This window comes from Equus przewalskii, chromosome 4, assembly GCF_037783145.1.
Source record: "Equus przewalskii isolate Varuska chromosome 4, EquPr2, whole genome shotgun sequence".
Lineage (NCBI taxonomy): Eukaryota > Metazoa > Chordata > Mammalia > Perissodactyla > Equidae > Equus > Equus przewalskii.
This window is the reverse complement of record NC_091834.1, coordinates 83,440,406-83,456,956: the sequence shown is the minus strand read 5'-3', so window position 1 is coordinate 83,456,956 and position 16,551 is coordinate 83,440,406. Positions and strand designations below refer to the sequence as shown.

The 16,551-nt window shown below is 53.0% G+C and overlaps 1 protein-coding gene across 10 annotated transcripts; it reads left to right on the top strand.

Annotated features, from left to right (window-relative positions):
* Positions 1-5,584: 5,584 nt before the first annotated feature.
* On the top strand, positions 5,585-16,435 carry PRRT4 (proline rich transmembrane protein 4). Of its 10 annotated transcripts, none has more exons than XM_070616547.1 (6): positions 5,585-5,905; positions 7,220-7,598; positions 7,734-7,944; positions 8,031-8,135; positions 8,487-8,606; positions 14,063-16,435. In XM_070616547.1, the coding sequence occupies exons 2-6, from the start codon at positions 7,293-7,295 to the stop codon at positions 15,886-15,888; spliced, it is 2,568 nt and encodes an 855-aa protein (XP_070472648.1). In that variant the 5' UTR covers positions 5,585-5,905; positions 7,220-7,292; the 3' UTR covers positions 15,889-16,435. The 10 variants fall into 10 exon arrangements, with proteins under 10 accessions (XP_070472648.1, XP_070472645.1, XP_008508203.1 ...); XM_008509981.2 differs by having other exon boundaries at positions 5,591-5,905; positions 7,220-7,944; positions 14,063-14,289; positions 15,324-16,435; XM_070616550.1 differs by lacking the exon at positions 5,585-5,905 and adding an exon at positions 6,397-6,671 and having other exon boundaries at positions 7,220-7,284; positions 7,419-7,944.
* The last annotated feature ends 116 nt before the right edge of the window (positions 16,436-16,551 follow it).

The following is a 16,551-nucleotide window of genomic DNA, read 5'->3' as shown; positions in this document are numbered from 1 at the left end:
AAAGATTCTTAGGTATTTTGCCTGTTTTTTTACAGATGAACTTTAGAATAATTTTTTCAAATTAAAAAAAATCTCATAGATATTTTAATTGGAATAGTACTCAACATATAAATCAAGTTGGAAAGAATTAATAACCTGATAAAATATTGAGGGGTTCTATCCAGAAACAGGATTTGTTTCTTCATTAATCAAACCCTCTTTAAATTTTTTTCAGCTTTATTGAGGTATAATTGACAAATAAAATTGTAATATATTTGAAGTTTACAGTGTGATGATTTGATACGTGTATACATTCTGAAAGGATTTATCAAGGCCTCTTTTATATCTCTCAGTAAACTTTTGTAGTTTTCTTCACATAGGTTCTTTTCATTTCTTAATACGTTTCTTTCTTACTTTGTGCATTTTGCACATAGTGAATGGGATTTTTCTCTCAAGTCTTATATAGAAAAGCCATTAATGGGGATATTTAGCTTTAATCTAATTATATTTTTTCCTAAACGTTTTCCAAATGTTTCACAGTAGTATAATGACATTTTGACTTCTCCTTTACTCTTTTGCAATATTTTTTACTTATTATTTCTCCTCTTCCTGTTCCTCTTCCTTTTTCTTCGCATCTTTTTGCATTGGCTGCAACTTATAAAACAAAGTTAAATGTCAGCATTGATAACAGAATCTCCATTTCTAATTTTAATAGGAATTTCTCTCGTATTTCACTGTTAGGTATGGAGCTAGCTGTTATTTCGAAATAGACTTTCTGTCAATTAAGGAGATATCCTTCCATTATTCATTTACTTATTTATTTATTTTTTGGTGAGGAAGATTGGCCCTGAGCTGACATCTGTAGCCAATCTTCCTCTTTTTGCTTAAGGAAGATTGTCGCTGAGCTAACATCTCTGCCAATCTTCTTCTATTTTGCATGTGGGTAGCTGCCACAGCATGGCTTGATGAGCAGTGTGTAAGTCTGCGCCCAGGATCCCAACTGGAGAACTAGGCTACTAAAGCAGAGTGTGAGAACTTAACCATTATGCCACTGGGCCAGCCCCTAATTTTGAATATACCTTTTGAATATCTGTTAAAATGATCATATGTTTTTCTTAGTTGACCTATTGATATATTATTTAATACATTTAAATTTTTATTGAAAAGTGTATCAGACATTCAGAAGGGTACATATATAAAAAAAGGAAAAGGTATGTATATCCTTTAAAAAAAATAAAATGAACACCCATGTATCCAGCACATAGGGTAAGAAATAGAACGTGACCACCATCTTAGAAGCCCCCTGAGCTCCCCTCCCCTCATTGTAACCATTCCCTCCTTGCCATAACCACTTCCCTACCCCAGTCTCTTGACTTTCTGGTTAATCCTTCCCTTGCTTTTGTTTATGGTTTCACCGCATACGTGTATATTCCTAAACAATGCTGAGAAGCAATCGTAATTCTAACTGTAAAAGGAAAAGACGATCTTGGGCTACATGAAGACTTCTGGGAGAAGAGATGCTGAGTAGAGCCTCTGGGTCTTGGTTTGGCTTTGGCTTCTCTGAGAATTTACATGAACCTCTTTTGGGAACGTCAGTGGGCAAGGTTAGGCAGGAGTCCTGGGAAACACAGAGCTCACTGCAGTCAGGGCTGTAGTGTCAACCAGACCAGATATCTGGATGGAACATGGTCAGGGCAGTGGGCTGCTCTGTGCTCTCTGCTTCTGAGCTCACTCCTGTCTCCTTCTCTCAGGAGCAGGTCAAAGTGGAGCACTCCCTGAGCAGGCAGAGAGGCATGGAGGGGAGAATCGTGGCTTCGTTGCACTTGGTCAAGACAAGGCAAGTACAAATAAAAATTGGGGCCAGCCTCACCCAGACTATCTGACCTGAGGTTCCAAAGCTGGTGTGCTGGCATCAAGGGTCTTGGTGATGACAGCCGTCAACTCCTCCATCTCCTGAGTCAGTCACACTGCTCCAATGTAAACTGGTGTCTCTCTACATACATGTGGTGCACGGCTGACATCTTGAGATCCCCTTCACTGTCTTCCAAGGAGCTCTCTTTGTCTCTCAACCTGTAGTGGATCTCCTGTGTCCTGCATCCCACGGTTTCTGCTTTCTGTTTTCTTACGTCTTGAAAAACAAAATCATGACAGCAGAAACAAAAACGTCAGTAGAAAGATAAGAAGATAAAGTTGACTAAATCTCATTTGAGATTTACTTTCCAGTTTTGTTAGAGCACTGTCTCTAGTAGCTTTTCCAGAATATGTGCATAGGAGATAAACTTTCTGAAATCTCGTATGTCTGAAAATGTATATACTCTTTTTACTTGATTGATAGCTTGAATGGGTATACGTTCTAGATTGAAAGTAACTTTTCTTCAGAATTCTGAAAGCACTGCTTTTAACTTCTAGTATTGCTGTTGAGAAATCCAAAGCCTTTCTGATATCCAATCTTTTGCACATTACTTGCTTTTTTTCTTTCTGGAAGTTTCTAGACTCTTCTCTTTAAATTGCCTTCATTTGGGTTTATTTTCACCCAACCCACCCTTGTGATCTAGCAGCTCATACCCTTCCGTTCTGGAAAATTACCTCAAATTAGTTCATTGATGATTTCCTTCCTTCCATTTTCCTCTTTTTTTTTTTTCTTTTTAGTTATAGTATTTTGATGTTGACTACTTGAATTATCCTTTACTGTTCTTTTCTCTCCTATATTTTCTATCTCTTAGCATGTTTGCTTTACTTCCTAGGGAGATTTAATCAACTTTATGTTTCCATCATTCTATTGACATTATCGTTTCTGCTGTCATGATTTTGTTTTTCAAGACATACTTGTGGTGGTTGCTATCCTGTGAGTGTTCCTTTGTATAGCGCCTGTTCTTGGTTCATGGATGCACTATCTTTGACACTCAACAATGGTCTCTTTGACACTTTCTTCTCTCAATAGAACCTGTTTCCTCTAAGTTACTTTTTCTGATTGTTTGTTTTGTCTCTCTCTTTTACATTAGAAAGTTTTTTGGATGCCTGGTAATCCTTGGCCATGATTAGGGTTGCAGGAGGTGGGAGGGAGGCTAGTCAGAAACTCTGAGCTCACAGGTTGTGTTTGCCACTGTAGGCAGGTCTAGCTGGGCTGTCTGGGGGGAAACCTCTGTGTCAGTATCTTTAGGTCTTTCCTCTTGGGCTGATGAAATACCCCAGAATAGAGTTTTCCAGTTTTCTGCCTAGAGGACAAAGGTCCTGCTCCCAGCACTTTGGGAGCCCGATGGTAGCAGAGGGCTCAGCGTCTCTGCATTCAGCATTCCATACGACATGGTTACTTACTCCCCTTGTTCTCAGTATTTTCAGTATGGTATCTCCGTTCACAACTGTGCTCGAAGCTTCTCCAAACCAGATACCCTCTATCTTACCTCCTCCATAGGCAAATCCTCCAGACTTTACTAGGAGAGGGGAGGACTGTTGCCCAGTGGCTAGCAGCTGGGGAAGAGATCTCAGGCTCTAACTTCTTCTCACCCTGGTCCTTGTTTTAGCAACCTCTTCCACGGTTCCAGAGGTACCTTGGATGGCCGACTTCTGTGCCTTCTGAGAACCTTGCAATGTAAGTCAAATTGGCTCTCAATTTTCCCCCACTGCCAGTAGACGTGTCTTTTCCCTCAGGGCTGATAAGTCAGTAACCACATGGCTGTCTGCCATCCTGCTTCAAAAATTGTGTGGTTGTTGTCTCTTTTCTGTTCTCTCCATCCTTGTAGGTTTATCTCTTGATTTAAAAATCTCTTTATTGAAGTTTTAGTGGGGTTTTGGGAGAGAGTGAAATTAGATATATGCATTCAATCACCATCTTAACCCAGAAATCTAACTTCCCTTTTCGATATATTTTTTTAAATATAATTCCTGGGAATAACCCTACTTGGTCATGGAGGATTGCTATTTTAACGTACTGGGGTATGTTTATTTCTGTGTTTCCATTTAGAAGTCTTTAAGTGAGCATGATTAGCAGGAAATGAGCCTTTCTATGAGGAGGATTCAAGGAAAATGTCTCTAGCGGGATAACTTTTATTAAGTATATGAAAACCAGAAGCTGGATCCCAGTATGCAGGCTCCAGGCAGCCCGTAAAGGACTGGGAGAGGGGTGTCCTGCTAAAGGAGGGACCCTATAGCGACCCCTGAAGGTGCATGCAGGGAATGCCCTTTGCAATATTTTGTTTAGTTACCCAGAATAGATCCCAGACTTCATCGTGACATTCCCTGGAAAGGGGCTCAGCTGGTGGCCTGATTTTATCTTACATAAAATGGGGGGATTCTGTGATAAGACGATGAGTCCTGGATGCCTTTCTGAAATGTAACCCATTGCCCATTTGGGGCCTAGAATCATTCATTCGTTTGTTATTCACTTATCTAATACACACTGAGCACCTCCCCTGGTAAAGTCCTCTGCTAGCTCTCTATACCTGAGACAGAACCAGCCTTAGGTAATCTTTAAGCACCCCCTCCGCAACCTTGCAGAGCAGCAAGGGAGGGGTGGATGGAAAGGGGGTCATGGTCACATCCAAGGCCGTAATACAGTGACAATAATTTTTCCCTCTCTGTGGCCTGTGATGAGGAATGAGTGAGGAGACTCATAAAGCATCCAGCCCGGTTCTTGGCACACAGTAGGATGTCTGGATTTCGAGGGACACTTGAGGGGATCTAGAGACTCAAGACAACATAAATGAACCAGTATCACTTAAATCATCCACTGCAACAGCATAACATGGTCCACGAAGTGACGGCCCTGCTCCTTAGTCATCTTCAACACTGTGGCAGCCTTGTGGGCTCTCTTACATTCCTGAGTCTGCACACTTTCTTGGACTTCACTGTTCTCCTCTGGCCCTTATTGGAAACAAGTTGTAATCCACCTCTCACAGCAGCTGAGCTCACCATTGTTCCTGGCAGGCATTTCTGAAACTCTAAGTATTTTTGAGTGATCAGTTTTAGCAAAAAGAAGTGTTCCACAGGGATTGACATTTGGCAGTTCACCTGCGAAGTGCTGGAGGCACTTCCCTGTAGGGGTACAACTGTTGAAAGTCACCAGCTGGTGGAGAGGGCATCAGAGAGACTGGGTTCGAGTCTCTGCCAAGCTGTGTAACCTTGGGCAAATTCGCTGCTTTTCTGAGCCTTAATTTACCTATCTGTGAAACGGGGACTAATGAGATAAGAGGTGTAGAAGTGCCTATTACACTTCTACTCACGGCTTAATAAGCACAGTGGTTCTTCTTGCCTGGGGTGCCATCCTGGGGCAGGCTGCCGGTGTGTGCGTGCGTGTGCGCACACGAATGTGTGTGCACGCGCGGTGCCCTGGCCCGCGGGTGTGTTGCCCGGGGAAGGCGTGCGTGTGGACGCGTGTGATGGGCCACCCCGGGCGAGTGTGCTGCCACCGCCGGGCTGAGCACGCGGCGCCCGCGCCGGCCGCGGCTGATTGGCAGCGCTGGGTGAATGAGCGCGCGGGGGGCGACCCGCGCCGAGGCGGCGGCGGCTGGGCGCTGCGGTGCGCGGGCTCGGGCGGGGGGCGGGCCGGGCGAGAGGAGGAGGGGAGAGGGCGGGAGCGAGGCGGGGAGGGCGGGCGGAGCGCGGTGCCGCGGAGCCCGGCGCGGGCGCTCTGGCGGGGAGCTAGGCTCGCAGCCGGGAGGAGGCGCCGCGGGGAGGGAGCGCGGGGTGCCGGCCGGGCTGCCTGCCTGGGGACGGCGCTGCGGGCCGCGGGCCGGGCTGCCAGACCGGGGGCAGCGCGTCGGCGAAGCCGCAGTCGCCGGGACTGGCCGAGGGGGCGTCGGGAGCGGCCGGGAGAGCCGGCGAGACTCGGCGGAGCGTTCCCCAGCTGGGCGCCTGGGCCGCCGCGACCGCCCCTTCTCGGGGGACTTGGCAGAGGAGACCCGCCTGCGGGAGGGAGCGAGAAGAGCAGGTCGGGGAGTGGGAAGGAGAGAGAGAGGGAGAAAGAGAGTGTATGCGCGCCTGCACGGGTGGGTGGGTGTGTAGGGGTGTGTATGTGGGGGGATGACAGTGTGATATGTGTCTTAAAGAGTGTGTGAATGCGTGTGTAGAGGTGTGTGCGCCTATGTGACTGTATATACTGTGTATGTGAGGTAGGAGTGCGTGTGTGTGTGTGTGTGTGTGAGAGAGAGAGAGAGAGAGAGAGAGAGAGAGAGAGAGAGAGAGAGAGAGAGAGTGGAGGCTGGGAGCTCACAGAGCTTGGGTCTGAACCCACGTAGGAGGGAGGGGGGCTCAGCAGGACCGGACCGAATGTGTGTGTTTATGTGTGTGCGTGCACTGTGTGCAGGGGTGTGTGAAGGGTGAGTGGGTGAGTGTGTCAGGGGTGCTAGGTGTGGCTGTGTATGTGTGATGTAAGGGTGCCCGGTGCACGTGTGTCCCTGGCTGGCCCTCCCCTTCCCCCACCAGATGTGTGTGCGTGGAGGGGGATTCTGGGGAGTGGGGAGGAGTCTGCGGCAGCAGCCCTTTGGCCAGTTTGCCTGCCTGGCCATCTCCCCAGGAAGCCAGAGATGGCCAAACTACCCCTCCCCCAAATACTTCTAGGGTTAAGGGGAAGAGCACAGGCCAAACCCTAGGAAAGGGGGAAAGGCTGAAGGGACAGAGCTTCTTCCTGCCCAGGGCTCCCTGCTTCTCTAGCAGAGCCGGGCTGCCTTCTCCATCTCTCCAGATCACTCAGCCCTGTGCGTTGCCCCTCCCAGGGCCCAGTGCTCCCCTGGGGGCTGAGTGAGTGAGGGGGCCAACATCTTCGATTGGGGCCAGAGGTGGGAGTGGGAATAGGTTGAATAGACTCATCTGTGAGGGTTAGCTTGTTCACAGTTGTATTACCAGAGGGTGCTTGGCACATAGTAGGCCTCAACAAGTATTCGAGGGTAGAAGAGAGGATAGAGAGAAGAGAGGGAGAGAAGGGATCTGGGTCTGGAAGTCAAGTCCACCCCATCTGCTATCAGTCAGGGATGAGGGCAGCTGGTTGCCGTCAGACCCTGGTTCCCAGATTAAGCAGGTCGGGGAGGCAAGGGTTTAGGGAGAGGGAGGCTTAGCTGGAAGAGAAAGGAAACTGCTGGGCAGAGATTTGTGCTGGGGCCTGAATGTACAGGAAGGAGCTGGCATCTCTCCTTGGGCAGAACCTTTGCGTCCTGCCTCCACCCCCTGCTTCTCTGTGATCAGAAGCCTCTCTCTAGACCATCAGATCCCAGGCACCCCGGGCTCATAGTGCCTCTCCTCTCTCCAGGAACTTCGTGCTCAAAAAGTGCGGAAGAACTGAGCCCCTTGCCTTCCGAGGCCACCCGAGACCAGGTGGGGCCATGGCAGGGCATGGCTGTCTGGGACTGGGGCTGTTCTGCTGGGTCCTGCTTGCTATTCCCGTGGGCCCCCAGCCTGCCTCCTCCATCCCAGGTGCCCCTCTCACCACTTTGACCCCACCACCTCAGAGTGAGGCCTCTATGCTGTCTCTCAACCTGGGACTTAACTTCAAATTCCACCTTCGGGGACCTGCCGCTGCTTGGGGGAGCCCTGTCACGGAGACCCAGCCGCTCTCTCCTGGGTTGAGCCGGGAACCAGTGGAAGAGGTGGCCAGTGGGCTGAGGACTGACCCCCTTTGGGAACTGCTGGTGAGCTCCCTTGGGAACTCCCCCCCAGAGTGGGGCTCTGCTGAAGGCAGCTCTACTCCCTGGGCCTCCTCCCTGCCTCTGGAATCCACATCCCCGCTCTCTGGGCCCACCGACCGGCCCACTGCTCCCTATCAGCCCAGGATGGGCACCGTGACCTGGGACACTGCTCTGACGGCCACAGCATCTCCATCCAGTGCTCCCCGGCCCCACCAGAGCGAGCTGGAGCTGAAGTTTGACATGGCACTGAGAGCGGGTGCAGCCCCCACGCTTGGGCATCGAACGCTGCCCCTGCTGCCCAGCCTGAGGGCCAGCCTGGCAGAGATTGCTGGGCGCCTGGGACCCTTTGGTGAGTACCCACCCCATCCTGGGGAGAGCCCCTGCTGGGCAGCCCTGGCAGCTAGGAGGAAGCTTCAGCCTGGGATCCTTTTGCAGGGTTCTTCGGCACTACTCTATCCCCACTCCGGAACTTCTCAGGCTCCAGCTCCCCAGGCCCAACTACATCCCCAGCCTCTGCCTCCAGAGTTTCGGATTCTCCAGGTGAGGGTTTATTTCATTGCAACAAACATTTGTGGAAGACCTCTATGTGGCAGGTGCTATGCTGGGGGCCTAACCGGCACCTCCCTTTCTTCCTTGACTCGAGGGAGGCCTGCATCGCTTCTCCCAGGCCCTGGGACATGAGACACAGCTCCCATGGGGAAATGCCTTCTTTGCCATACTGAGTCTGGTTTGGTCCTTGTGGCTTAGCTCCTGGTGGACATGTGGCTATAATCCCTGAGACAGTGACTCCCTTAGTGCAAGCTCTGGGGAAGGACACGATTTTCTCCAAAGCTCCAGAGGCTAAGGCTAGGTGGTAGGATGGCACTAGAGCCCAACATGTTCCCTTTGCAGGATTCTTTGGCACCTCTCTGTCCCCACCCCCAGCCCCCCTGGAGAGAAAGCTCTCAAGCCAAAGCCCGCTGGACCCAGCTGCTTCCCTAAGCTCTGCCTTGATTGCAACAGCATTGTTAGGTAAGTATCCTCTTCATTTGAACTTGACAATTATTTATTGAGCACTTATTACCTGCTAGCCACTCACTGGCATTTTGGGACCCTTTTATTTCATTCTCATAATCATAATCACCATTCTCTTCATCATCACCATAGAGATATATATTAATGCTCCGAGAACAAGTGTTGCTGGGGACGGTCCTACACAGAGTTAAGTAATGGTCTTCTGGGAGTTTGGCAATCACGGGCAGAGCAGGATGTAGACAAATGTATCAGAGGCCAACAGACACAGGAACGCCTTCATGATTTCCACAGCCTCAGCACTAACCCCGCCCTCCGCTCCAGTCTGTGCTGGCTGCCTTCCCACCCCCCACCCCAACCTTGGGGCTTTCTCCTTTGCCGTCTGATCTGACATGACTTGCTGTCAGATATGGGCAGAGCTGGGTCCTCATTGGGAAGACGTTGAAGAGGAGACCTTGAGCAGACAGACGCCATCCTTATTCAAAGGGGCCTTTCAGAACATGCACATAGACAGGCTGGTGGTGCAGAGGAAAGACCAGCGACTCTTGAATCTTGAGACTTGGCTTTGAATCCCAGTTCACTTACTAACTAGCTGGGTGACCTTGGGCAGGTGACTTAACTTCTCTGAACCTAAATTTTCTCATATATCAAGGATTTAATAACAGTACCTATTTTGTTATTGTGAAGCATCCAGATAATGTAAGCTCCTGGCATGAGGCTGGGCATAAAGTAGAAGCTCATTAAATAGAAGCTATTAACCTTGCTTCTTCCCCAAATACACTTTCTAGACCCTACATCTCAGACACCACAACCCTAGCCCTAAGAAGTGATGGGACAACACAAATCCCACAGGGCGGAGGCCACACTGCTCCAGGAGAGGTTCTGGTAGGTGAGGCCAAGGGAGCCATGGAGAGGGGCCTCCAGGCCCAGCTTTGCTGTGCAGAGGGTTTACTGTGGCTGTGAATCCACCCCACACTAGGAACCTGCTCGGCAGTGGAAACCACTGGTCGTTCCAGCTTCTTCCAGCTCCAGACAACACAGCGCCTGATTCTCGCTCACTCCTGCGTGGTCACAGAACTCCCGGGCATGTGGATGAGGAGGTTGCCGTCCCTTCCCCATCCAGCCCAGTGTGCAGCAGTGGCAGGATCTGCTGTGGGATGGGGGCAGGCTCTGTGGCCTCAGGGGAAGGATGCTGGCTGGCAGTCTGTCAGCCTTAGTGACAGCGCTGGCCAGGCAGGTTTAATGAGTCTGGACAGTATCAGAGGCAGCCCAGCTCACCGGCCCCGCCCTCCTTCACCCGCCTCACTGATGGCTGCAGGAACCCAGCCTCTTCCTGGCTATTCCTCTTGGATAAACCCAGAAGGGCTTCAGGCCTCCTAGAGAAAGAAGGCCAAGGGGACTTGCTCATGCCAGCAGCATGTGTGGGGAGGAGTGTCAAGCAGTTAGGGGACAAAGGGAGTCTCTCTGTGTCTCCTCTAGGATCTTTCTAATCTAGGTGCAGTTAACCTTTGACCCTAGGGCTTCTCTTCTCTTCCATTAGGTCCCCTTCACCTTGGACAGAGCTTGTATTCAGCCAGTACTCAGTGGAACGGTTGTACACATCGTTAGCATATTGAAAGACTTTCATGGCAGTTGATAAGTAGCTACTGCCCTTAGCCCCCTGAGCAGCCCCCTCTGCTCCCTGACCACCCTGGCTGGCATCTGTTATGATTGGCTGGCACCATTTCCAATTCCACTTGTTAAATATTTCGACTGTCACACTTACAAACAGTATCCATCCTCATGATTCTGAACGTGGGGGTGGAGAGAATGATGGGGCCAGACCACTGAACAGCCTGCAGCTTCTGGCATCCAGAGTGGAGAGTGATTCCCCAGCCTTTGATCTGGGTAGCTGGTGGATAATTAGGCCTGACTTTTCCAAAAGTCAAGCCGGCCCCTTTCCCTGACTCCTCCCCAGCCAGTTCCAGCCTCACCAATTACTCATGTTGACATGCAATCTCCTCCCTTGCCCCTGAAGTCAAGAGGGGCCATGGGGCCAGAGTGAGACCACCTTGAAAGGGAGGCCTGCTCAGGAGTGGGATCCTAGGAAGTCATTATCTTCTGGGGGAAACCAAGGGCTCCTTCTGGGGAAGCTTCGAATGGGGAGACAGGAGATGAGGTCAAGTGGACCCTTCAAAGGCAGAAGCTGGGTCTTCTTCCCCTGTCTCCACCCGTGCCTGGCCCAGGGCTGGGCACAGGGGCATGCCCTGCCCCCTGAGAGCAGTGCTGCTGCTTTACAACTCCCTCCTCCAATACCCGAGCTGTGCCAGTGCTTTGCCTATTTTCTGGTTTTTAAGCCTTTTTTGGCTTCTTAGGAATGTTGAAATTTGCTCTAGCTGCCATAGTGCTTTGGTCAGAGGTGAGAGACGGGGTTTCCTGTGGCCCTCACGTGAGAAGTGCAGCTGGAAGAAGGTGAGGTGGAGCGGACATCCGAGAGCTGCACTTGTCTATATAGTGAGCAAGGAGGAGGGCATGAGGAGCAGCAGGCTGGCGCAAGCGGTGTGGGGCTCCTGGTCTCCCTGCCTCTCTGCAGAGCCCACCAAGGCCAAGGAAAGGCCAAGCAAACTCATCTGCTTTGCAAAAGAAGTGGGCTGGGCAAGGGCTTTGGTGGGAACCAAGGAAGCATGGGTGGGAGGGTGTGTGTGTGTGTTTGATCCCGCTAACCTCAGGCTGATGCCCTCCCCCCCCATCAGCAAGCTGTCCGTTCCCAGTGACTGGTTCCTTATTTAACTTGTGGCTGTGTCTTCATTAGGTGTTTAGGGATTGTCAGTCCTTCCAAATAGTGTTCTTTAAACAGAGTTTACAAAGTGAGACAATGTGTTGATGTTCACTCATTTGACTAACTGTTAACTTTCTAAGCAAGTTTAGGATGTGCTAAGGGACAATAGTCTTTTTATCAGTCGATTCAAGACCTAGTTTGAGGCCAGAAATGGTCACATTCACACAAACATGAACTGATAATTGATCGATGATAAACGTTAGCTGATAATGATGCTACCGACAATGATCATATATTGAATGCTCTTTATGCACCAGACACTCCAAAGAGCTTTGCACACATCATCCATTTATCCTCATAACAGCCCTGTGCAGTGCGTACTCTTCTCCATTTCAGACTTAAGGAATGTGATGGAGCAGGAACCAGGGCACATGCTGCCATTTGCAGTAGGCAGTGAGCTGTGTGAAATAAATTTTTTGGTTGCTTCTGCTCTGCCCTCCCCAGTTGTCCAACTCTATCTTCCTCTCCCCTCTCTCCAGAGCCACACTCTGCCCCCTCACTCCTTTCCCTTATTCTCAGGACTGCTCTGTTTCGCCTGTTCTCAGTATGAGCTGGCACTCCCTGGGGGGCGGGGGGTGCTCCTGGGGTCTTCCTGTATTGTCCAGCTGAGGCATGGTTAGGCATTTGGGGCAGGAGTCTAGTTGTCAGAAGCCCCCCTCCATTCTGCATCTGCCTCCTGTGCTCCTCCCCATCCCCACCAGGCTGTCCCCATCCTTCACCACCATCTTCCTCACTGCATCCCTGCCTGTAGATGCAGTTCTGCTGAGCCTGCTAGGTAGGGTAAGGAGAGGTTCAGCCTGAAGTATCTTCCCTTGCTGCCTGGCCATGGAGAGAATCCTTGAGTCTAATTCTTTCTACTCCTCTCTTGTTCCAGGAGAGGAGAATTAGGGATCTTACTCCTCGCCCTCTCTTACTTGACTTCCCTTTCCCCAAGGAATGTGGGGAAGATTTTGAAGCACAAGAGGGGACTGGAAGCTTGAGTTAGCAAACCCAAGAGCACCTAAGGGGCTCACTTACTAAGATGGCATTTTATCCCACTATGACCTCCCTAGTTGTTCCTTGCTGGGGAGTTCAAGGGTAGCCTCAAGGCCCAGGGGACTCCATCTCAATGTCACCTTCCGTAAAAGGGGAGAACCAAAGGGGCATCTATATTAAGAGACTTAGATCAATGGCTTTGTGGTTGAGTCAGGATGGGGACCACAGCCATGGGTAAGCCGAGGGTTGGGGGTATAGTGGGCAGAAAGGCCAGTCAATAGGAAACGTATTCTCCTCAAGGTGCTGGGGACAGGAGGGTCTTACCTCTTCCCCTGCTGCGCACGCACAAGCGTAGGGGCTTTTCCTGAAGAGACAGGGGAAGGGGTAGGCAGTTGAAAAAGGGCAGGGGAAGCTTCTCCTAGCACTGAGGGTAGGAGTTGGGAGTCGGGGTGCAGAACAAGAGACAAGCAAATTAGTGTTTTTTAAAATTTTTTTACTTTTACTTATTTATTTTTTGAGGAAGATTAGTGCTGAGCTAACATCTGCCACAAATCCTCTTTTTTTTTTTTTTTTTTTTTGCTGAGGAAGACTGGCCCTGAGCTAACATCCATGCCCATTTTCCTCTACTTTATATGTGGGATGCCTGCCACAGCATGGCTTGACAAGCGATGCCATGTCTGCACCCGGGATGCGAACTGGCGAACCCTGGGCTGCCAAAGCAGAACGTGAGAACTTAATTGCTGTGTCACCGGGATGGCCCCACAAATTAGTATTATGAAGAGGCTCTGAAATCATGGAAAGGGGCTCAGAGTGGTGCTCTGATCTGGATTCTAGTTGCAGCTCTGCCAATTTATGAACTTGGATAAGTCACTTTGCCTCTTGGCAGAGCCTCAGTATTTTCATCTGGCAAATAAGAGGATTCATTTATTCAACGAATATCTGCTCGTTGCCAACTCTGTGCCAGGCACCATTTTAGGCATGGGGATTCAGATGTGAGCAAAGCAAACAAAAATCCCTGTACTTTTTTTTTTTTAAAGATTGACCCCTGAGCTAACAACTGTTGCCAAGCTTCTTTTTTTTTCCTGCTTTTTCTCCCCAAATCCCCCCAGTTCATAGTTGTATATATTTTAGTTGTGGGTCCTTCCAGTTGTGGCATGTGGGAGACCACCTCAGCCTCACCTGAGGTGGTCCCATGTCCCCACCCAGGATGGAACCAGTGAAACCCTGGCCCGGAAACAGAGCACGTGAACTTAACCACTGGGCAACCGGGCTGGCCCCAAATCCCTCTTCTTAATAAAGCTTCCTTCCTGGTGGGAAGATTGAACTAGAGGGGGCTTCTACAGTTCCTTCCAGTTGTAAAATTCCATGACTTCTTAAGAAAAACCCTTTTCAGTAAAATCATAGAGTGATGAGGGGAAATGAGCAAAGCAGGGAACTGGGGGTGGGTTGGGGCGGAGGGAAGGGATGAGAGCTGAAACCACTGCGTGAGGAGTCTGATGGGGGAGGGGAAAGCGAGGAGCTGAGAAGTCAGGCAGTCTCATCTTTAAGACAAGTGTATCCTGGATGCCATGAGGACTCTTTGACTGGCATACAGGCTGCTGGCTGTCGGGTGGGCAGGGGCAGGGCTGCACATTTGCCTCAGACAAACATTCTTTGCCCACAGACCACGCCATCCCCACCTCTGGTCCAGATGACCCCTCTGCCGCCAGCCTTGGGAACCCCTCGGTGCAGCCAGAGTGCGGGACAGAGGTCTGCAGCATCGGAGAATTGCCCGAAGGGGAAGGCCAGCCTCCTGTGGCCCGGCTGCCCCTCTTCTTCCTGACCCTGGAGGCCGATTGGGCAGAGGCCAGGGCTCGCTGGGGTCTGGCCTGGGAGGCCCATGTGTACGGGGTAGGCGCACTCTTCGGCCTGGTGGCCCTGCTGGCGCTGCTGGCTCTGGCCCTCTTGCCCTGGCGCTGCCCGCCCGGCGCCCCCTGCCTGGCGCTGCTGGACCTGCTCCTGTTCTCGGCCGGGACCACGCGCGCCTTCCCGCTCTTCTACGACGCCTATGGGCACCGCGACCGGCTGCCCGCCCTCGCCTGGCTGCTGCTGCAGGACCTTCCGCTGCCCTGCTTGGCCGCCGGCCTGGGCCTGGCCTGCCTGCTGCTGGCCCGGCCGCGCCGGCCGCGGTGTCCCGCCGGCCTGGCCGCGCTGCTCCTCCTGGGGCTGGGGCTGGCGGCCGCCGCCGCCCTCGGGAGCGCCGCCCACCGCCCGCTGCGGCCCCTGCGGCTCGCCTCCCGCGGGCTGCACGCTTTCCTCGCCGCCCTCCTTTCGGGGCTCCTGCTGGCGCTCTCCTGCTGGGGGGGTCGGCGGCGGCGGGCCGGAGCGCCCCTGGGAGGGTCCGGCTTCAAGGGCGCCACACCTCTCCCGCAGGCGCGCAGCCCCTTTGCCCCGCGGGAGTCCTGGCGGCGCGCGGCGCGCACGGCCCCGGTGGCGGGTACCTTCGGGCTGCTGAGCGGAGCCCTGCAGGGCTACGAGGTGCTGCATGCCCTGGGTTACGGCGGCCAGCCTGGCCTGGAGGGCCCCTGGTCCTGGTGGGCCTTCCAGCTAGGCCTGCGCCTGGGCGAGGTGGGCGTCGCGCTCCCGTTGGCGCTGCTGGGCCTCTACCCCGCGCTCTGCAGCCCCCGCGTGCCTCCGCGCTGCTGGGCCAAGCTCTTCCGCTTGTCCCCGGGCCACGCGGCCCCGCTGCTGCCTGGAGGCTGGGTCACCGGGCCCCCGGACAAGGAGCCCCTGGGTAGCGCCATCGCGCGTGGCGACGCGGAGCTGCTGCAGCTGTGCGCCCTGGCGGGGCCAGGCCCCGACCTCCTACTCCAGGGAGGTGGCTCCCGGGGCTTCGAAGGCGCGGCGGCCAACCCGGCACCTTCCCCGGCCTCCTCCCCCTGCAGCGACTACACCGTGGACTTCCGCCCACCCTCCCCAATCAACCTGCGGCGCAGCATCGAGGAGGCCCTCTGCAGCGAGGCTCTGCTCACGCCCGGCCTCTTCCAGGGCCCTGCCTTCGGGGAAGCCTTGCCCGGACTCGGCCTCTACCGCACCACGTCGCTGGGGGCGAAGACGGGGGCCGGGTCTAGTGGGAGTTTTGAGGAGGCCCCTGGCTCCCCGGCTCCCCCAGAGCTCCCCTCTCCCGGGGCCTGGCCCGCGGGCAGCAGTGCCTCATCCGGCTCGCTGTGCGGACTCTCGCGGGACAGCTCGTCCATGCTGCTATGCTCCAGCCCGGACAGGCCGCCCCGCTGTCCGCTGGTCTGCGTCCTCAGTCCCCCAAGGCCCTCAGGGAGCAGCCCTAGCCTCCCGGCCTCAGGATCCTACCAGGCCCTGTCTCCACCTTCCCACGACTCTCCGGAGCCTGCTCCTGAGCTACAGGCCGAAGAGGCCTTGCTGCAGGAGCAATTCCTGGACGCCTGCCGACAGATCGACGAGCTGAGCATGGGCAGCGACACCATAGACCTATGAAGAGGGGGCCCCCTCGCTGTCCCAGCCATCCGCCCCCTTCTGGCGCCTGCTCCGCCTGAGACCTGCACACTGTAACCCTTCCCCAATCCCGCCTGGCTCAGATACCTCTCCCCGCTTCCTTCCCCATCCAGGGGCCCCTGGGTGGGTGGGTCAGCAGCCAGGCTCTGTCGATTGGGAATTAGTGCCACCTTCTCTGGAGCCCTGGGCGTGATGCCCTCAGCTGCAATCCTAGGCTGGCAGGGGTCCCACTTTCCTTGGCATTCACCAGCAATAAAGCTCCAAGGTGCTCCACTCCTGACCACCACTCCCCACTCTGGTGCTGAGTGAGAGGGGCTGTCTTCAGAAGACCTCGGGACTGGCCTCAGTCCCCATACCCACCTCTGCCATGCCCAGGAATCCCATCCCTGCGTGAGTGAGACTCCCTGTCCTCCATGGGACTCTTTCCCATAGAAGGGTCTGTGGCCCATCTAGCAGACTTCACAGCAGTTGGGTGGGAGGTGAACGCTTTCGGAGTTAATTTATCAATAAAATATTTTCAGAGGAGAAAGGTTTGACTTTCTTGGGAAAGCTCAATGAGGCAACAGCAGCGGTGGTTCATCAGAACTGGAAGAGAAGCAACGTTTGGGTGGGGTGGGTCCATCTCAGACCCCAGTGACCTTCGCT